We start from the raw sequence: 22,104 nt of genomic DNA on the forward strand, positions 1-22,104 counted from the left end.
GTCATACATTTACATGTGAAATATGGTATTGGAGAAAACAGGGGAAATATGTAAATGTCAATATGTGCATGAGAACTAAGCATGATTATTTCAGACATTGAATGGGCAAAAACATCCAGTCTTATGTGTCTCTTATTTTGAGAAGGATTATGATGGTACTCTAATGGGGTGTGGAAGCAATACCACAGATGTGATTTTGTGACTGGAGTTTCACATTCTATTATCCATGAAAGTGTTCTGCAGAGCTCCAGATTGCATTGTCAACCTCGGCTACAACCACTGTGACAGGCTGAATTACTAGGCCTTGGCGCATGGGACCCCGGGCCCCACACTCAGACTTGGTTGGCACTTATGGTTCTGAGACGGTTGTGTAAGAAGAATCAGAGTGATGTTAGATGACCTCTCTTCTCGACCTCTTGACACCAACACAAAGCTCTCAATGTGATGCCTTGGTAAAATTATCTGACAAGGGACACCTTTGTCTTTGTCTGAATATTTTTTTTAAACTCCTATCCAGCCTTTGTGTGCAATGTATTATTATTAGTGCACTCATCTGCTCTTATTCATATGTATTGCCTGTTACAAGGAGTCATAAGCTCCTTTATACTGAACAAAAATATAAACGCAATATGCAACAGTTCATATGAGGAAATTAGTTAATAAAAACAATTAATTAGGCCCTAATATATGGATTTCACATGACTGGGCAGGGGTGCAGCTATACTGTAGGTGGGCCTGGGAGGGCATAGGCCCACCCACTTGGGAGCCAGCCCCCCCAGACGATCCCGCAGGTGTAGAAGCCGGATGTGGAGGTCCTGGGCTGGAGTGGTTGCACATGGTCTGCGGTTGTGAGGCCGGTTGGACACACTGCCAAATTCTCTAAAAGGACGTTGGAGTCGGCTTATGATAGAGAAATTAACATTCAATTCTCTGGCAATAGCTCTGGTGGACATTCCTGCAGTCATTATGCCAATTGCACACTCCCTAAAAACTTGAGACATATGTGGCATTGTGTTGTGTGACAAAACGACACAATTTAAAGTGGCCTTTTATTGTACCCAGCACAAGGTGTACCTGTGTAATGATCATACTGTTTGATCAGCTTGTTGATAAGCCACACCTGTCAGGTGGATGGATTATCTTGACAAAGGGTAAAATGCTCACTAACAGGGATGTTAACATATTTGTGCACACCATTTGAGAGAAATAAGCTTTTTGTGCATTTGGAACATTTCTGGGATCTTTTCTTTCAGCTCATGAAACATGGGACCAGCACTTTACATTTTGCATTTATAGTTATTTCAGTGTAGTTAGCCTTATAATGCATAATGTCACCTGTTTGTGAAGCTTAATTAATACATTTAGTCAGTATGCGTTTATCACGCCTGTTTTAATAAGCCTTCATATGTTAAAGTAATCCTTAGTAGGACTAGCACTAAGGGCCAAAATAAGGGCACTTTAAATGCCATTCATAATGCATTACACTTAGACAGCTCACAGAAAGGGTTACCAAAGCATCAGCAACATCAACACAACCCAAACTAACCTAAGATGGAGACAACAGTTATTTAGGACTTTGAACCTTTAAGAACAGATTAAATGTGTTCTTGGAACGTTCTTCTAACATCAGGCAAATGTTTTGGTACAAACATTCTATAATCATCAGTACAGCTGGACAGTTTTTTATGTTATGAGAGCATTTGCCTCAACCTAAGGAATGTTCTGGAAACTTTCACAGAAGCAACTTACTTTTGATGGGAATACATTACTGACACATTGTGTCATTACATAACTTGGAAACCTATGATACCTTTTGGGGAATGTTCTGTGGTGGTTATTACAGACATTCCAAAGATATTTCATTTTTATTTTATTTTATAAAAAACCTTCTTTGAACTTTGGGGGGATGTTATCATCCTGATGTTAGATAGAAGCTCCCAAGTGGCGCAGCGGTCTAAGGCACTGCATCTCAGTGCTAGAGGTGTCACTACAGACCCTTGTTTGATTCCAGGCTGAATCACAACTGGCCGTGATTGGGAGTCCCAGAGGGTGGTGCACAATTGGCTTAGTGTTGTCTGGGTTTGGCCGGGGTAGGCCGTCATTGTAAATAAGAATTTGTTCTAACTGGCTTGCCTAGTTAAATAAATAAATTTAATTTTAAAAATAACCCTAATTTGAATTTCTTGATAATCTTGGCTAATATTCTGGGAATGTTCCCGGTTTGCTTGGTGGCCACTGACTTGGCAGTGATATATTATCTTGAGAGTTGAGACACTGACTTCTGAAGTTGTGGGCGAGTTGGAGAAACACCTTCCCTCGATTCCACTTCCAGTCCCTGGAATCTCTGTCTGAAAGAGAAATCATTACTCACCATCAGTAAATAGGGGTTCAGTCTCAGGGCAGTATGATCCAACCAGAGCCCACCCACCTTAGCTGGCAGCCTGGATGTTCTTCCACCAAGCCTGGGCAGGGAGAGTCTGAGAGAGGAAAAAATATGATTCATATTAGTTGGGTCAGTTAACGCATCAATCAGTAATTTAAGCAATAAAAAAGTGCACTCCCCGCCCATGTTGAGGGATGGTGCTGGAGAAATGTAACCACTCTCAAATTCATAGACAGAGCTATGGATGCAAGGAGTGGCCATCCATGATATTAAAATTGAAGTTTTAACCAAGTTTTGAGGCTATATAGTGTTTGTTTACATTTACTTTGTTTACAAACATTGACGTAAAACAAGCTTTTATTTTGGGTTCTGATGGGGTACGACAGTTGAACTAAGCTCATGAGGCCTTTATAAGTTATAGAATCAATGGGTACATATCATTAATTTATAAGTCCAAAAATGTATGTAGCAACTGCAGATTGCCCCTTTAAGTACCTCTAGCTAACCTTTTGTCTAGCTAAACGTTTGAAGATGTTAGGAGAAACAAGAAAACACAAACTTTAGATGTACAAATGAAGGTGATAAAGGTGGTGATAATAGGAAATTACTTTTCAAACTTGATCAAAGCACTTTTGTAATCGAAGTGATGTTGAAAACGCAACAGGATTTGGATACTCACGCCACAAAGAGGAGAGAGATAGCTAATTACCCTTGTCACAATCAACAGAGAGGCACACACACACATACGCACAAATGCACACACACACACACACACACAAACACACACAAAGTAAGCTGTATTTTTTTCTATGACAGTAGTTGATTGAGGTATGCAGTTTTTTCCCCCAAAGACCTTGCATCCCTGTTGGCATTGTGTTTAATTAAGATAGAAAGGACAACATGCTAATTTGTGTCAGAGTATAAGGCAAGACGTATTTTCAGTTTGGCATCACTATCTTTGAAAGTGTTTCTTTTGTTACATGTACATGTTTATTCTACAACATCCAGTCACATTTACTTGCATGCCTAAATGTGCAACCAGGTGCTCCGAGCAAAAAGTACACTTATATAAAAAATAAAAACTCTTGATGCTTCCAACAATTTAATTGGATCTTATTATTGTCATATAGCCAATATTTATTTTTGGTGTATTGCACACCTGTAGCCTATAGCCTGTTTGCATATGGGCATTTCCATGTAAAAGGACCCATGAGCGCCAACATGTGAAGTTCATAGGAGCATGTCAAATAGTCAAACAACATACGCACTATACACACACACACACACACACACACACAACACACACAACACACACACAACCACAACCACACACACCACACACACACACACACACACACACACACACACACACACACACACACACACACACACACACACACGTAGACATGGATTTTGTGTTGTAGGCATGTGGTACTAGAGTAGTGGCCTGAGGGAAATCTGTTGTGAAATGTTTTGTAATGTTTTAAAAGTTCGATATAACTGCCTTCATTTTGCCTTGTAATTCCATTACCAAAAACCCACATATCTTTAAGATATTTTCTAATTTCTCTCCCTCATGAGGAGGGAGCATGATGAAAGTTCACAGAAGTAACAAGTATAGGTAGACCTACCAATTATTTATAGTGTTTTTAATGATATCAACTTTGTTTATGAATTATTAAGTGATTAACTCTTAATTCTGTTACCAAATTGGTAACTGAATTACTGCAATAGAATTGTCTACAATGGCAAATCATAGTATCACAAACCACAGTTGGATCACCTGCTACTGTTCTCCCTTCCACTGGCATACTGTTATCTTCAGCTCATACCTGTTATTTTTTTCTCTTTCTGTCATCTGGTGGTTAAACCAAGACTGTGAAAACAGTCTGGATAACTCGTCCCTCTCACTCTCCTTCTCTCTGCTGCTCACTTTCTGTCTCACCTTCTCTCGCTCTCTCTCTTCTCTCTCTCTCTCCAATTAATTTCACCTCGCCCGGCTCTTACTGACACCTACCATGACACCTACCATCTACCCTCTTTCAAGTTACTGTGACAAGCATCCTCACCCACTGAGCACTGACCGACATCGGATGTCCATGGACATTGAAACGCAGTTTAAATTTGCTCAATCTGCCCTGGCCAAAATCCACCCTGACCAAATCTGAACCAATCATAGATCTCTATGTCTCACTAGTTCGGACAGCACAGTAGAGCACAGTCAAGTACAGTACATAACAGTAAAGGAAAGTATATTACAGTACTGTACAGTAGAGCACACTAGAGTTGAGTAAAGTATAATGTACTGTATTGTACTGTATCCTACTTTACTGTACTCTCCTGTACTGTACTGAACTCTACTGTGCTGTGCTGTTCTGTATTCTACTGTGCTCTACTGTGCTCTACTGTAATGTCCAAACTTGTGAAATGTAGACGTCTAAGATTGTTTCAGATTTGGTCTGTTCCGGACCAACCAAATGTGGTCTTACAATAATAACCAAATCTGTAAAAGAAGGATATTGCATATTTCTACCTTTCGGTACCTATTCAGAATAGATCACTATGAAGAGGACGACAGTCATATCTATAATTATGCATTTCTGTATTGTACAGATCAGGGACCTATGATGTAATTTTGTTACTCTGAGTCAGTTACCGTATGTAAAGCTACTTCCCCTACTGTAGTTCAATAACAAAAAAAATTGTCTTACTCAAGTTGTCATGTCATAGCTGACACCCCATTCTTTCTGCAGACATCTTTGAATCTTTATTCGGACACCAAAGCAGATATTTAACAGAGTTTTTGGAAAACGTGGTCACATAAAAAAACTGAGGAAGATTTTTACTGTAATTCTGTTACCAAACTTTGCTTCTGCACAGTTCTTCCAGTAAATGTGTTTTTGTGAAATATTCTGACTAAATTGTTAAAAGTAGTCCTTGTGCATGGAGTTGTATGGTTTGGTAAACTTTGAAATCAATGGTTTTTGTTTGGCATATATGTTTTAATCGAAAATCTGAGTCAAAGCGTAATTCCGTTCCGTTACCGCAGAATTTCCCATACCTGTAAGAGGAAGATAATGAGTTACATGTATTAGAGCTAAAGCCAGGACTGTTTCCTGACCATGTGACTTAACAAGGAAAAACTCTGGGCCCCAATTAGACCACAGTTATTACACCTTGCATTAACTTCCACCTAGTCCCAAAACTGGTCTCCATCTTTCCTTCATATAGTCCTGAGAGGTGTTACCAAATCAATGGAGCTATCATGGGACATAGCCTATGTTCTGTTCCCTGAAACTGCCAGGGAGGGTAGTAACAAGGCATTACCTTGTCCATGGAGACATAACAAAAAGGAGTTGGAACTTATTCCTGGAACTGAAATGCTTAATACAGGCTTCTGTCCACAGGTATAAAACATCAAAGGCTGCCTCTTTCTTTGCTTTATTCTTCGATTCTAAAATGCAATCTGATACGGATAGAATAAAGTCAAAAGCTGCTATCAAAGTGGTTTCATGACTGAAACATTTCAACTAAATCAAAACACTCACGACACAGAGTTCAAAATATTTGTAATCCTGAATAATTTGTATAATGTAGGCATTGAACTTTCTGCCTGTAAATGAAAGAATATCATGTAGATGCATGTATCCATGAGAATCAAGAGTGACGTAAATGAATGATCGTGGTTATTTCAAAGCATTATTTCATTTAGAGTCATTAACATATAATCACTAAACAAAGTTTCTCAGCTTTCTATTCCTGTTGCTCTATAGCACAATTTCCTCAACAAAAACGAATTCCCGATTTTATTTCTATCTCTCCACTTTTAATTGTTTTTTCCAATCTTCCCACCTATAAGCACCCAGAGGAACGTTTTTGATTGCTCGGAATCTTCACCCCCTCTCCACCTCTGATCACATTGCGCTCCCCTGCGAACCCAGACAGGTACAGTATCATCCATCCTTATTGCTTTTCCACTCATATCATTGTCCTAAATCCAAACAAGACACTTTTATCCCACAGCTTTGGGAGTGTCATCTCTTGCTTTCTATAGAATATTTGATACTATCTTTGATAGTGGGGCTGTCTTTGCCCCCTGCGTCTCTCCCTGGCCCTCAAGTAAACTTAGATTTTTGGCTTTGATATCAGTTCATATCCACTTAAGAGAATCTAAATCCACTTTCATCTACTTTCAGATCAACCTCCAAGGTGCTGAAGCTCTGCTATCAAGTCCTCTCCCTTTAGAGCACTAATAGACTACCAATGCACTGTTGTTTGCTATTGACACAGAGCTAGCATAGTATCCATGCCTGCATAAATGTAACAAAGTAGTTACAACAGTTTATTGAAATATGTTTTTCATCAAAAGGTTCTCTGCTATTTTGATTGTGGCTCACCTGTAAAAAGAAAAGAGATGGGAGTTTGTGGGAGTTTGTGGTCGCGAGCACACCGATTCATTTATTTGGCGCCAAGATTTAGTTGGTGGCTCTACACTAATTAGCCTACTCTTCCATAAATGCATTTGTGGATTAATAGTTTAACTATAAGTTGATCAAGTTTAAGAATTTACGTTAAAGTTAAGCCTAATAAATGTAAATGCTTACTTTGTTTGACCTAGGCCTACCTGTTAACTGGCTGTTGCTTTGAAATAATTATTTATTATTTAATTCAGCTAAGTTGGGCCTTGTTTCAACGTCCTATTTATTATTTTTGTTGTATACAGTTTCAAAATTATTGGCACCCTCGATAAAGATGAGCAAAGAATACTGTATGAAATAAATAATTCAAATACTGAGCTACTGTATATTGTATAAAAAATATCTATATTATTTGATATTAATACAATTGCACAGAGAAAGAGATTTTGTTTAACAAGTAATATATTTTTTAAGACAGGGGTCAAGACTTTTGGCACCCCTGTTTTCAATACCTCACCTTGCGAGGATAACGGCACGTAGCCTTTTTTCTCAAATGTTTTATGAGATTGGAGAACACATTGGGAAGGATCTTAGACCATTCCTCCATACAGAATCTTTCCAGATCCTTGATATCCTTCGTCTGCACTTATGGAAGGCTCTCTTCAATTCAAACCACAGGTTTTCAATGGGGTTTAAGTCTGGAGACTGAGATGGCCGTTGCTAAATGTTGATTTTGTGCTCAATTAACCATTTCTTTGAGGATTTGTATGTGTGCTTGGGGTTATTGTATCGCTGAAAGATTCACCTGAGGCCAAGTTTCAGCCTCCTGGCAGAGACAACCAGATTTTTGTCAAAAATGTTCTGGTATTGGATAAAGTTCATTATGCCGTTGATCTTAACAAGGGCCCAAGGACCAGTGGAAGCAAAATAGCTCCATAACATCAAATACCCACCAATATTTTACAGTAGGTATGGGGTTATTTTCTTCTTATGCATTCTTATTTTGAAGCCAAACCCACCACTGGCATTTTCATGCCATCTGACCATAGCACCAGTTCAAATCCAAGGGTCAATGCCATTTAGCAAACTCCAGACATTTACATTTGTTGGATGACATGAAAATAGAGCTCTTTGGCCACGTACACCAATGGAGGGTTTGGCGCCGAAATAAGGATGCATAAGCAGAGAAGAACCCCACATGCCTTCAATATAAACTTGCATAGGATCCATAAATATTTATAAAAAAAATACATTATGAGCCTAGTTTATCCACGGAGGAAGTGCTGAGCTATATAGGGAGAAAGAAAGGATACTTCCTGGCTAGCGACCATGATTGGCTGAGATAATGGGAGGGTTGACCATACTAACGGTTGGCTTGTCGTTTACATGTGAATTCTTAAATAGATGGGTGGGGCTAAGGCTTAAGAGGCTGTGAACGATGTTGAATGGGTGTAAACAAAATCTTTCAAGGGCATTTCCTCCAACTTGTCTCCTAAGTGGGATAACAAGTTAAACTTTTAAAGCAGCATAACTTTTTCATGCTTCGTATTTTCTTTTACTACATTATTTATACTGTAGTTAACTGTAAATACTACAGTATCTACTACAGTAAAGTCCACAAAAACACTACAGTATTTTTTTCATTTTTCATATCCACTCTTTTTTTAACCTTTATTTACCTAGGCAAGTCAGTTAAGAACAAATTCTTACTTACAATGGCGGCCTACACCGGCCACTGTGAATACGTTTTGTGATATTCATTGTGGGGATTTGCACAGGCCTTCCTTGTCTGCGTCCTCACTGCATATCCACCGTGACGACCTGGCTCACAACATGAAAGGTCAGTTCACCTGTGGGCAATTGGGCTGTAGGCCTAACTAGTTTGATGGATTTCTATCTACTAGTAAGTCATATCTATCAAACTGGTTGGGACTAGTCATGGTACATAGGATGCCAGGATAAATGTCTTATGCCATCCCTGAGGCATTTTTATTGACTCTTAACTTGAGATGAAACACTTTGTTTTGCCTTTGTTGATTATGAAATACATATTTTCCCTCAATTAATGCTAACACTGAATAGAAGGTCTATTTACTTAATCAAAGACTTTTGATGACATCTAGTGGTCAAACCGAAGAAGTGGTGAGTCATCAAAATATAACATTTTATAATATCGAATTAATGTATACTTCATTCACAGTTTAAATGATTTTACCAAGTAATGCCTGTAGATTACGACACATTAAATGATATGAAAACATTTCCCCTATATTCTTCTGTGATTTGTGCACTTATCAAACAGCAAGATGTTTCTGTCGGATGCAGTAGAATGTAAAGGGATGATAATGATGTTCAACACACTGCTCCAGGGAGTTGATCATAGCATTTGCTCCTCTAGACTTTAGCTATCAACACTGCTTCCCCTACCATTATATACACCCCAATCCACACCTAGCGTTGTTCCTATCAGCATGCCTCCTTCCCTCCTCACCATCTTATCATTAGCGTGGGTAACAGTCTATTCTTGCTTTAGCCAAGTCCTGTTTCATCACAACAACTAAAGCACTAACAGACTTCCACCCAGGCTATCATATCATTCATCCAAGTTAAATAACCATATGTGTTGTCAATGGGCCTAAACCTGGACACACTGTTATTTTAATGTGTCGTAATCTACAGAAATGACTTGGTCAAAGCTGCGTGATCAAATACTAGTCTATGCGGGCAAACATTTTGAATTTCGCTGTATCATTTTCTGGTGTTTATTTCAAATGTGTATTCATTGGATGTGCAATTTACTTGAGAAGCTAGGCCATAAGCTATCAGTGTGCAATTAGAAATCTAGCCTGATATGTTTGACTGCGAGTGAAAGCCCAGGGCATGAAAATTATTTGATGATATCTCCATGAGCTGTGTTGCTGTGACAGATTCAGACATGCTGTACTCAGGATGACTAGGATGTACTCCCACAGGCCAGGCTGCTGTCATAACATGTGGCTGTCTCACTGCTGCTGTATCCAAATCCTGTACTTTTTATTTTATCTTATCTGAATACATGAGTATGCACATAATTTGTGTGAGTGTATGTGTGTGTGTTTAACTATCCTTGTGTGTAACAGAAGTCCTCACAAGGATAGTAAAACAACAAAAATTCAGACAATTTTGCTGGTCGCCACAAGGGGAAATTATATTTTAGGAGGATACAGACAGCTGAAGAGGCATGCTTTTTACATAAAAGTAAGCATAATGATTATGACTCTAGAAAAAGCTGGTTCAGGTGTTTCAAAAATGCTAAATTATCCAACACATTTTGCCATGGGGCGGAGAGAAGATTTTTCAATTATATAACTCATTTCATGCAATTCTACTCATTTTGCCATGGGGCAGTGAGAAAAATGCGCAGTTTACAGCTAATTTCCTGCAATTCTACACATTTACCATAATATGATATCTGAGTGAGAGTGACTAACAAAATCAATGGGGGCCCTGGTTGGTAATTCGACCATGATTACTACAAGTTTAGATAGCTGGCTGCTAAACTAACTGTTAGCTACATGGGCTAATTGAGTGACTGTCAGTGACTGACATAACAAGAGAAAAACTGCTGTTGCACAACGAAATTGAGAAATTGTGCCTTGTGTATTCTACTATTCTAACTCTCAACAGTAAGTTGAGACCTTGACTGAGTTCAAAATGTATGCAGACCGCGGCCTGCTATTTGCCATCCATGGTGTAGGCTAACCTATGCACTGAAAATGTTATAATAGCTTACGCATTTTTACATAGAACACTATTGAACTAAGGTCTGCCTCTGATGTGCTGAGTGTGTCTGTTTAAATATTGGGGGTGAGTGTATCTCTCACTCTCTCTCCCTCCCTCCCTTTCTCGCTGTCTCTCTCTCTATCTCTCGCTTTCTCTACGGTAGCTGTCGTGTAATGTTAGTGAAATAGTCATCATTGCTTGAAGCGCATAGTAAGGAAAGAATGGCTGCCAGTCGGGTACTCGTATACGGAGGAAAAGGTGCACTGGGTAGCAAAATTGTTCAGCACTTCAAATCTAAAGGATGGGTGAGTGCTATACGTGTTTTTTTTTTCATATAGAATACAATTACGAAAGGATTGTGAGCTGTTGCTTGCCCCAGTGTCTATTATATTTTCAATAACCACTTGTTGAGTAGGCCTAGACCTAGCCCTAGATGCTATGGTAAGAAGCAAGGGAAAATAAATTAAACCATTGAAATTGTCATCATCAATTGTCATTATCAAGACGTTTTAACGATGCCAGCCCAGAGCTGTCGGAAAGCATATAATCAGTCGTTATAATTTACTGAGCCTACTTTTGGATTGCATGTGGAATAAATAGCCGACGTTGAAGGATAGTTCGATATCATCATCCTATTTTCCAAAGAATGCAAATGTTTCATGCTCTGTTGTTCTTTCTTTCTTTCTTTTCCAATAGTGGGTAGCCAGCATCGATATCGTTGCCAGTGAGGAGGCAAACGCGAACGTGCTGGTGAAGTTGTCCGAGTCATTTACTGAGCAAGCAGGACAGGTAGGAGGAGCGTGCTTTCACCTGCTCCCTCTGTGATGTTGACAGTTATGGCTTTTTGAACACTCCGTTGATTTGCAAAACGCTGGATAATTACCGTAAAGCACCCAGATTCTAGCCCGTTGTAATAGACTGTTATCTCTTGCTGCAGGTGACAGCAGATGTGGCCCAGTTGCTAGGGGACCAGAAAGTGGATGCCATCTTGTGTGTGGCAGGCGGATGGGCTGGAGGAAATTGCAGCTCCAAAGGTTCAAGAGTGTTTCACTGAGATATTATCAGTTCATTTTGAACACATACTGTGATATGAATGCCAGGTCCCTTGTGGCTCAGTTGGTACCATGTGGCACTTGCAACTCCAGTGTTGTGTGTTTGATTCCCACGGGGGACCAGTACAAACATAATATGAAAATGTATGCACTCACTACTGTAAGTCGATCTGGATAAGAGCATCTGCTAAAATGTAAATATCTCCATTTAAACCCCTTTCAAACCAATTTCCCCATAAGCTGACTTCTCATCTGGCATTCAATAGGGATGTTTGTTCGTTCCATTTAATTACATGGTTCATTCAATGTTGCAATGTTGTTCCTCAAACATCTTCTCTTATGTATGTTGTTTTTAGACCTGTACAAAAACACAGACATGATGTGGAAGCAGAGTGTGTGGACCTCTACCATATCTAGCCATCTGGCTGCTGTGCACCTGAAGCAGGGTGGACTACTGACTCTGGCTGGGGCTAAAGCATCACTGGGTGGCACTAGTGGTAAGACGCCACTTACCTCTACTCTACTGGTACTCTATTCTACTGGGGTTCTATTCTATTCTACTGGTATTCTATTTGATTCTACTGGCATTTTATATTTATTTTTTTGGCATTTTGGTCATAATTTAAGGTTAGGGTTAGGCATTAGGGTTACCAGTGTGGTTACGGTTAGGGTTAAGGTTAGGTTTAAAATCAGATTGTATGACTATGTGGCTGTGGCTGTGCCAGCTAGTGACCACTCTGCAGAGCTCCCTCCAGTACATCTCAATAAATGGCAACCGGCTGTTCTTTTCTCCTGTAATGTTGTTCATGCTGACCCTGTTTGACTGTGCCTCTGTTCTGACCACCGTTTCATTCCAACTTTTATGTTTAAGGGTGCCTGTCGTCACGATAGCAGCTTACATCATCAAACTATTTGTAAAACAAGGAACCCATGAAATACAAAAAAAGACTGATATATAGTAGAAACGAAAATATGAGTAACATGTTGAATATGATATGTATTTTAATGAGGAGAGAAATTGTTACTACTATGGTTTTTCACACAATGCTCTCCGGTATTTTAAACCTGACCCTATATGCATGTGATGTTACCTATAGGACCCAACACCCATGCCATTCCCTGTATAGTGTGTAACCCATGTGATGGTCCTGAGAACAATATAAATCCTGACACTAGGGCACCAAAAATCCCTGATCAGCAGTCGGTATAAAGCCCCCACTCTCATTGGCTGTTAGGTTGGGGAAGAGAATGAGTCAGCAGAATTTGGGTCTCCACGTGTAGACATGGTTAGAGTGTGTTGTGCTGTTCTCCCATTGAATGTAGCTTACTGTAGAAACTAGTGCTACACTAGACACAGGCCAGGAAATTGTAGGGATTTACATTTACATTTACATTTAAGTCATTTAGCAGACGCTCTTATCCAGAGCGACTTACAAATTTTCCCTCACAGGCTTGGTTTAGATTACTTTTTTGACAGTGGTATGTCTAATATTTTTGGGGGATGTTTCCTATAGTTTAACTCTCACTTGTGTGGGGTTTTTTCGCCATAAAATATGAATAAGGTTTTGATATTGAAGAAAGTATGTCTGTATTTATTTGAATGAAAAAAGGATCTACAGTATTTACCCTGTTTTACAAAGTCTATGCTATAACCCACAAGATTTACAGATTTTCATGATCTCTTAAATTCATGTCAAGTAACGCTCAGAGCTTCCTTGTGGCAGAAGTGTGTGAGTCTTAGAAATACATCTTTAATATGACCATTAACAGGTACTGCAAGTGCGTCGATTGCCTTATGCCTATTCAATTGATCAAATGTATTTATAAAGCCCTTTTTACATCAGCAGAAATCACAAAGTACTTATACAGAAACACAGCATAAAACAGCAAAGAGCAAGCAATGCAGATGTAGAAGCACGGTGGCTATTAAAAACTACCTAGAAAGGCAGGAACCTAGGAAGAAACCTAGAGAGGAACCAGGCTCTGAGAGGTGGCCAGTCCTCTTCTGGCTGTGCCCAGTGGAGATTAAGAGTACATGGCCATTAAGGACATATCATTCTTCAAGACATTCAAATGTTCATAGATGACCAGCAGGGTCAAATAGTAATCACAGTGGTTATAGGTCAGCACCTCAGGAGAAAATGTCAGTTGTCTTATCATAGCCTAGCATTCAGAGGTTGTTACAGCAGGTGCGGTAGAGAGAGAGAGGGTCGAAACAGCAGGTCAGGGTTCCATAGACGCAAGCAGAACAGCAGAAACTGGATCAGTAGCTCGACCAGGTGGACTGGGGACAGCGACAGCCAGGAGTCATCAGCCCAGGTAGTCCTGAGGCATGGTCCTAGGGCTCAGGTCTTCCGAGGGGGGAGAGAGAGAGCATGAGACAGAGATGGGAGAATTAGAGGGAGCATACTTAAGATTGAACAGGGACACCAGATAAGACAGGAGAATTACACCAGATAGGACAGACTGACCCTAGCCCCCCGGCACAAGGGTTATTGCGGCATAGATACCGGAGGCTGAGACGGGGGGGTCGGGGAACACTCTGGCCCTGTCCGGGGATAGGGCCAACCAGGCAGGATATAACCCCACCCACTTTGCCAAAGCACAGCCCTCACACTACCAGAGGGATATCAACTAACCACCAACTTAGTACGCTGAGACAGGGCCGAGTATAGCCCATGAAGATCTCCCCCACCGCACGAGTCCGAAGGGTCGCAAAACCAGACAGGAAGGTCACATCAGTCAAGTCGAGTATAGCGAAAAAAGCCTGGCACAACGTGACGCACCCCTCCTAGGGACGGCATGGGGGTGCACTAGCAAGCCTGTGACTCATCCCCTGTAATAGGGTCAGAGGCAGAGAATCCCTGTCGAGAGACGGGAGCCGGTCAAGCAGAGACAGCAAGGGTGGTTCGTCACTCCAGTGCCTTGCCTTTCACCTTCGCACCCCTGGGCCAGACTACACTCAATCATAGGACCTACTGAAGAGATGAGTCTTCAGTAAAGACTTCTTATGGCTGCAATCCCGGTGACGGGATGATATGACAACAGCCAGTGAAAGTGCAGGGCGCCAAATTCAAAACAACAGAAATCTCATAATTAAAATTCCTCAGACATACATGTGTCTTATACCATTTTAAAAGGTAATCTTGTTGTTAATCCCACCATAGTGTCCGATTTCAAATATGCTTTTCAGCGAAAGCACTACAAACGATTATGTTAGGTCACACCTTACCACAATAAGCACAGCCATTTTTCCAGCGAAAGATAGCAGTCACAAAAAGCAGAAATATAGCTAAAATGAATCACTAACCTTTGATGATCTTCATCAGATGACACTCATAGGACTTCATGTTACACAATACATGCATGTTTTGTTTGATAAAGTTCATATTTATATTTTAAAAAATCTGAGTTTACATTGGCGCGTTGCATTCACTGCCTCTCACGTGAACGTGCGTCGTCAAAGCGTGGTCACCTCCTGGCAGTGGTTACTCATTCCTGTCTCCTTCGGCCCCCCTTCACAGTAGAGTCATCAAAGTTCTATTGACTGTAGACATCTAGTGGAAGACGTAGGAAGTGAAAACTCATCCATATCTCGCTGTAATTTCAATGGGAGCTTGGTTGAAAATCTACCAGCCTCAGAAAAAATCTAAACAGGAAGTGGAACTTCCTTCCATATGAGTTCTGTTATACCCACAGACATAATTCAAACAGTTTTAGAAACTTCAGAGTGTTTTCTATCCAATACTAATAATAATATGCATATATTAGCAACTATGACTGAGGAGCAGGCCGTTTACTCTGGGCACCTCTGTGCACCTTTCATCCAAGCTACTCAATACTGCCCCTGCAGCCTTAAGAATTTAAAGGTTGAGAGCGAGTCTGCATCTCTCACATGGATCGGCAGACCATTCCATAAAAATGTAGCTTTGTAGGAGACAGCCCTGTCTCCAGCTGTTTGCTTAGAAATTCTAGGAACAATAAGGAGGCCTGCATCTTGTGACCGTAAGTGTACGTGTAGGCATGTCCGGCAGGACCAAATCGGAGAGATAAGTAGGAGCAAGTCCTTGTAATGCTTTGTAGGTCAGCCGTAAAACCTTGAAATCAGCCCTAGCCTTAACAAGAAGCCAGAGGCTAGCACTCGAGTAATATGATCAAATGTTTTGGTTCTAGTCAAGATTCTAGCAGCTGTATTTAGCACTAGTGCTTTATCCGGGTAGCTGGAGAATAGAGCATTGCAGTAGTCTAATCTTGAAGTGACAAAAGCATGGATTAGTTGTTCTGCATATTTTTTGGACCAAAAGTTTCAGATGTATTTAATGTTATGAAGATGGGAAAAAAGCTGCTCTTGAAGTATTTATGATATCATAATACAAATTGTCTGTATAACTGACAAAAACAAGACCTTGGAAGATAGTAGTAGTGCTTAAAGATTGGATGTGTTTAGGGGTTATTTGTGCTTATATCTTTAGCTTAATATTAGCTTTAATACTTAAGAGCTTAATGGCTAATAGTGTGTCTGATCTAAAGACATTCTCAACCAGCTTTACTGAGTTCTCTATGGTGAAATACTGCCTTTTGGGTAGTTTGGTGTCCAGTGGTGTCTTAGGGACAGCTGGTCTTGCCAATGGTGTCTTAAGGACAGCTGGTCTTGCCAGTGGTGTCTTAGCAACAACTGGTCTTGCAAAGCCAGATGCACACATTGTGGACTTAAAGATTTGGGGTTAAAGACTGAGGCTTGTTAACCATGTGTGCACCCTATGACCCTAACCCTTGACCTTGGATTTAAAAGTCAGGTTGAACTGTCAAATAACATTGATTTGACTCTTGGGGGATTCAGCACGCTAGTCTGTTAATGCTCGTTGGGGAAATAGATCCTGAAGGCATTTCCAATAAACCATCTTACGTTAGCAATTTGGAGTGCATCTACTGTATGTAAAAAAAAAATAAAAAAAAATACAACTGAAACTCTCCCCTCAAAGACTATGTGTTCCATTGAGAAATAGGTTCCATTTCTTCAGTTTAGTATCTTGAAGATAAAATGTAATTGGATGAAAAAGAGCTTACTCTCCACCTCTTTCTCTCATTGGGCCATTTTTCAAAGGTAGCTGTGGCATGCCTCTGCCATTTCTTTCAAAAAGTGTTGGAAAATGCTGCTTATTCTTTCCAGATGCTACTGTATGAACACAAACATTGATGGGAAATCAAAAGCATGTCTGTGAAACAAGCAGTCATCTCTCAATACTGCCATGGGCAAAGTTTGGGAACCAAAAGCACCCAGAATATTTGTCCATAGTATATAAACAGGAAGTTATAAACGTGTAGTGAATGTATGTTGAGTTCAAAATATACTGTTTGTAATATCACATACAGTGACAGTCAGAAGTTTGGACACCTACTCATTCCAGGGTATTTCAAAAAAAATCAAAACTATGAAATAACACATATGGAATCATGTAGTGACCAAAAAAGTGTTAAACAAATCAAAATATATTTTATATTTGAAATTCTTCAAAGTAGCCACCCTTTGCCTTGATGACAGCTTTGCACACTCTTGGCATGTCTTCACTATTATTCTACAATGTAGAAAATAGTAAAAATAAAGAAAAACCCTTGAATGAGTAGGTGTGTCCAAACTTTTGACTGGTACTGTATATCAAATCAAATTGTATTTGTCACATTCGCCGAACACAACAGGTGTGGACCTTACAGTGAAATGCTTACTAGCCCTTAACCAACAATGCAGTTTTAAGAAAAATAAGTGGAAAGTAAAAAAATGGATAATTAAAGAGCAGCAGTAAAATAACAGTGGCCTACCACTGTTGTGTTGTTGGAAATCTGAATGATGGTGTTGGAGTCGTGCCTGGCCATGCAGTCATGAGTGAACAGGGAGTACAGGAGGGGACTGAGCACGCACCCGTGAGGGGCCCTCGTGTTGAGGATCAGCGTGGCAGTTGTGTTGTTACCTACCCTCACCACCTGGGGGCGGCTTGCCAGGAAGTCCAGGATCCAGTTGCAGAAGGAGGTGTTTAGTCCCAGGGTCCTTAGCTTAGTGATGAGCTTTGAGGGCACTATGGTGTTGAACGCTGAGCTGTAGCAATGAATAGCATTCTCACATAGGGGTTCCTTTTGTCCAGGTGGTAAAGGGCAGTGTGGAGTGCAGTAGAGATTGCATCATCTGTGTATCTGTTGGGGCGGTATGCAAATTGATTTGGGTCTAGGGTTGTTTGGATGATGGTGTTGATGTGAGCCATGACCAGCCTTTCAAAGCACTTCGTGGCTATAGACGTGAGTGCTACGGGTTGGTAGTCATTTAGGCAGGTTACCTTAGTGTTCTTGGGCACACGGACTCTGCTTGAAACATCTTGGTATTACAGACTCAGTCAGGGACAGGTTCAGTGTTGCTTGCCTCGAAGCAAACAAAGAAGTTATTTAGCTCGTCTGGTAGGCTCGTGTCATTGGGCAGCTCGTGGCTGTGCTTCCCTTTGTAGTCTGTAATAGTTTGCAAGCCCTACCACATCCGACAATCATCAAATTACTTTGTAACTCTAGTATTGTGTATATTTCCATTCCATGTCCCTTGCTATTATGGTAAGATTTATTGGTGTTTATCTGATTTTATCCAACCATCTCTCCTATTTCACTGTCCCTCTTTCCATCCCTCCGTCTTTCTCTCTCTCCTCAGGCATGGTGGGCTATGGCATGGCCAAGTCAGCAGTCCACCAGCTCTGTCAGAGTTTAGCAGGAGAAGACAGTGGGATGCCCCCTGGAGCTGTGGCAGTTGCCATACTACCGTGAGTAGCCTAGCAGTTAAGAGCGTTGGGCCAGTAACCGACAGGTCTCTGGTTCAAATCCCTGAGCCAACTAGTTGAAAAATCAGTTGATGTACCCTTGAGCAAGGCACTTAACCTTAATTGCTCTTGTAAGTTACTCTGCCTAAAGAGTGTCTGCTAAATGAATAAATTGTGAGGTATCTTGTTGTTTTTATTACAGTTAATCAATAACTTATTAGGAATAGGAGAAACCTGCCTAAGATACCATTTGTTATTATTACAGTTTATAACCTGCCAAAGAGACCATTTGTTATTTTTACAGTTTATTACTTACTAATTATGAATAGGAATAGGAAAAACCTGCACTCATTGGAAATAGTCATTAGGAATTTAATTTATTTGCAACAGTGGAGGTCAAAGGTTACATTATACATTATATATTACATGTATTCACCTCATGAGCAGCTATCTGTATACATCGTTTCATTGATCAACAAATGGATGTAAAGCACGTTTTTGCACTGTCAGCATGAGAAGCCTGTATCTAAGTTTTGTAGTCAATATTCTCAGTTCTCTGTTATGGTATATTCCAATTGCATAAGTTGGACTGAGACCACCTGCCAGGCTACTATTAGCTGTCACATAGCTGTCACATATGGTTAGCATTACCCCCATGACTAGCAATTCTTCTGCACTACCAATACGAATAGGAGGGTTGCTTTATTCACTGTAACTGTGCACAAAAGACTGTAGACTGCATCTGTGCTCATTCAAAAGACTGTAGACTGCATCTGTGCGCTCATCAAAAGACTATAGACTGCATCTGTGGCTCTCATTCAAAAGACTGTAGACTGCATCTGTGCTCATTCAAAAGACTGTAGACTGCATCTGTGCTCATTCAAAAGACACTGTAGACTGCATCTGTGCTCATTCAAAAGACTGTAGACTGCATCTGTGCTCATTCAAAAGACTGCAGGACTGCATCTGTGCTCATTCAAAAAGACTTTAGACTGCATCTTGTGCTCATTCAAAAGACTATAGACTGCATCTTGTCTCATTCAAAAGACTGTAGACTGCACTGTGCTCATTCAAAAGACTGAGACATGCATCTGTGCTCATTCAAAAGACTGTAGACTGCATCTGTGCTCATTCAAAAGACTGTAGACTGCATCTGTGCTCATTCAAAAGACTGTAGACTGCATCTGTGCACATTCAAAAGACTGTAGGCTGCATCTGCACATTCAAAAGACTGTAGACTCCAACTGTGCACATTCAAACATACAACCAATACAACTGAAATGTAAAATCATATTTCAATATATGCAAGTATTTAGGTATCAATTATAATGCTCATCTCAAAATATAACAGTGAAAGGCCTTCATCAGAGGTTGTTGGATGCTTGCTGGTAGTAAATATCATCTTTACACTTTAGCTTTACTGTTGTCTTTTAGTCTGTTGACAAGGGGTTTACATGGGCCTGTTACAATCAGTCCAGGACCAGAGCTTCAAGCCTCAGGTAGTCAGTTCCTACCACCGCCAGAACATTGTCATGTGACTTGATTACACAGGGTAACCTTGGATACTCCAATGAACAGGAAGTTCATGCCTGATGCAGACTTTGGTTCCTGGACACCACTGGAGTACATTGCAGAGTGAGTGTGATATGGTGGATGATGGGTTGTTTTCATTACTGTATGTTTTTACTGATCATTTAGTTAATCTTGAGATTTAAAATGATATGTATATTTATGCTGTAAGACGATCATTAAATGTAATTATTCTAAAGGTTTAGAACATACAGATGTATATCTTTGTTCAACATATGACCATAATTATAGACAATCTTTTTTGTATACCAGTATTTCACCAGAAGATGGCAATACTGTCACTTGGCCTGGGAAAATGGCCTACACAATTGTATTGCAGTATTACTTGTTAAAATCTTGCCAAAAGATATTTAGAGCCAAATGTCTGGTTTGAATAATGCTGTAATGTGATCAAAAGGTTATTTTGATGGACATATCAATCAACTAATTATAATCTTACATTTCTTCAATACTCTTGACTGGATATAGTCTTGGCATCTATTACTTGGATACTCTTTACAGGATTTACCCAAATTTGTTGTAAATGCAATGTTAACTATGTACTGTACTAACACACTAAACTAGTGTATGGAGCCACTAAACTAGTGTATGGAGCCCTTAAACTAGTGTATGGAGCCCTTAAACTTGTTTATGGAGCCCCTAAACTTGTGTATGGAGCCCCTAAACTAGTGTATGGAGCCCCTAAAGTTTGTGTTCCTCTTTTCATGTCAGTTTAGACACAGAGCACATAGTCTCCAGTCTCTCCTCTGTACACGGTAGAGATTAGATGGGATTTGATCCAGTTTTATAATCCCAGAAGGGTTGGACAACATTAACCCTGCAGATTACCAGTAGAAACAGATGAGGTTCTGAGAGTATAAGTAGAAGCAATGGGAGGGGAATTTAAATGAGCACTTTGATTCAGTTCATCTGCTTATCAAATGTCCATTTGGTGGACTGGTGTAGAATGTTGACTTTGAATTGTGAATAAGCAATCTCATGATATAGTTGCTGTTGAAATAGGCAATTGGCTAACAACATAAATCAAATCACACTAAGAAGCACAGAGGTATAAAATACATAAAAGCCATCAATATTGTGGCCTTTTTTTTTGTCTTCTTGAAATTTCTTCTAGACTTTGACATATAGAAAACAACTTAATCTCATCCAGCGCTTAATTAAAAAGTGGACTCTCTTATATCATATACTGTAAGCCAACCATGTTTCACTTGTACTCACTTACAAGTAGTAACTGCTAGCACCCATAGTCTAGCCATTTCATAGTCTCATTCTCTTACTTTTCTTATTTTTCTGTCTAGAACTTTCTTCAGTTGGGCCACCGGTGCGGATCGTCCAGCATCGGGCAGTCTGATGCAGCTCACCACCACCGGAGGCAAGACACAGGCCCTACCCACACAATAACACACATTTCCTACCCACATAATAAGACACAGGCCCAACCCACACAATAAGACACATTTCCTACCCACATAATAAGACACAGGCCCTACCCACACAATAAGACACAGGCCCTACCCACAAAAACATTTCCTACCCACACATAAGACATAGACCCTACCCACACTATAAGACACATTTCTACACAAATAATACGACACAATACCTAGCCACACAATAAGACACAGGCCTTACCATCACAATAAACAACAGTCCTATACCTAGCCACACAATAAGACACAGGCCCTACCCATCACAATAAGACACAGGTCCTACCCACACAATAAGACACAGGCCCTACCCACAAAATAGAGGAGGGAGAAGTGGAGAGGGTTGGGAAAGAGAGAGAGAGAAGGATGAAATTAGTCAATGAGAAAGAAGACTGAAGGATGAGATACGCTACATTACCAAAAGTATGTGGACACCTGCTTATCATCTCATTCCAAAATTGTGGGCATTAATATGGAGTCGGTCCACCCATTGCTGCTATAACAGCCTCCATTCTTCTGGGAAGGCTTTCCACTAGATGTTGGAACATTGCTGCGGGGACTTGCTTCCATTCAGCCACAAGAGCATTAGTGACGTCGGCACTGATGTTGGGTGATTAGGCCTGGCTTGCAGTCGGCATTCCAATTCATCCCAAAGGTCTTCGATGGGGTTGAGGTCAGGGC

At 40.3% G+C, this 22,104-nt stretch overlaps 1 protein-coding gene across 2 annotated transcripts; it reads left to right on the plus strand.

Moving 5' to 3' along the window:
• The first annotated feature begins 10,673 nt into the window (after nucleotides 1-10,673).
• Nucleotides 10,674-21,499, plus strand: qdpra (quinoid dihydropteridine reductase a). 2 transcript variants are annotated; one of them, XM_023990192.2, is made up of 7 exons: nucleotides 10,674-10,868; nucleotides 11,260-11,352; nucleotides 11,501-11,597; nucleotides 11,972-12,112; nucleotides 18,301-18,409; nucleotides 19,958-20,041; nucleotides 21,295-21,499. In XM_023990192.2, the coding sequence occupies exons 1-7, from the start codon at nucleotides 10,785-10,787 to the stop codon at nucleotides 21,395-21,397; spliced, it is 711 nt and encodes a 236-aa protein (XP_023845960.1). In that variant the 5' UTR covers nucleotides 10,674-10,784; the 3' UTR covers nucleotides 21,398-21,499. The 2 variants fall into 2 exon arrangements, with proteins under 2 accessions (XP_023845960.1, XP_023845961.1); XM_023990193.2 differs by lacking the exon at nucleotides 19,958-20,041.
• Nucleotides 21,500-22,104: the final 605 nt, after the last annotated feature.

This window comes from Salvelinus sp. IW2-2015, linkage group LG6.2 (assembly GCF_002910315.2).
Source record: "Salvelinus sp. IW2-2015 linkage group LG6.2, ASM291031v2, whole genome shotgun sequence".
NCBI classification, from domain to species: domain Eukaryota; kingdom Metazoa; phylum Chordata; class Actinopteri; order Salmoniformes; family Salmonidae; genus Salvelinus; species Salvelinus sp. IW2-2015.

What these genes read in the sequence shown, in the direction of transcription:
- qdpra (XM_023990192.2), top strand. Translation starts at nt 10,785, where the DNA reads ATGGCTGCCAGTCGGGTACTCGTATACGGAGGAAAAGGTGCACTGGGT. An exon ending in ATCACTGGGTGGCACTAGTG is followed by an intron (nt 12,113 to 18,300) that starts GTAAGACGCCAC and finishes CTCTCTCCTCAG; the next exon opens with GCATGGTGGGCTATGGCATG. An exon ending in CCACTGGAGTACATTGCAGA is followed by an intron (nt 20,042 to 21,294) that starts GTGAGTGTGATA and finishes TTTTCTGTCTAG; the next exon opens with AACTTTCTTCAGTTGGGCCA.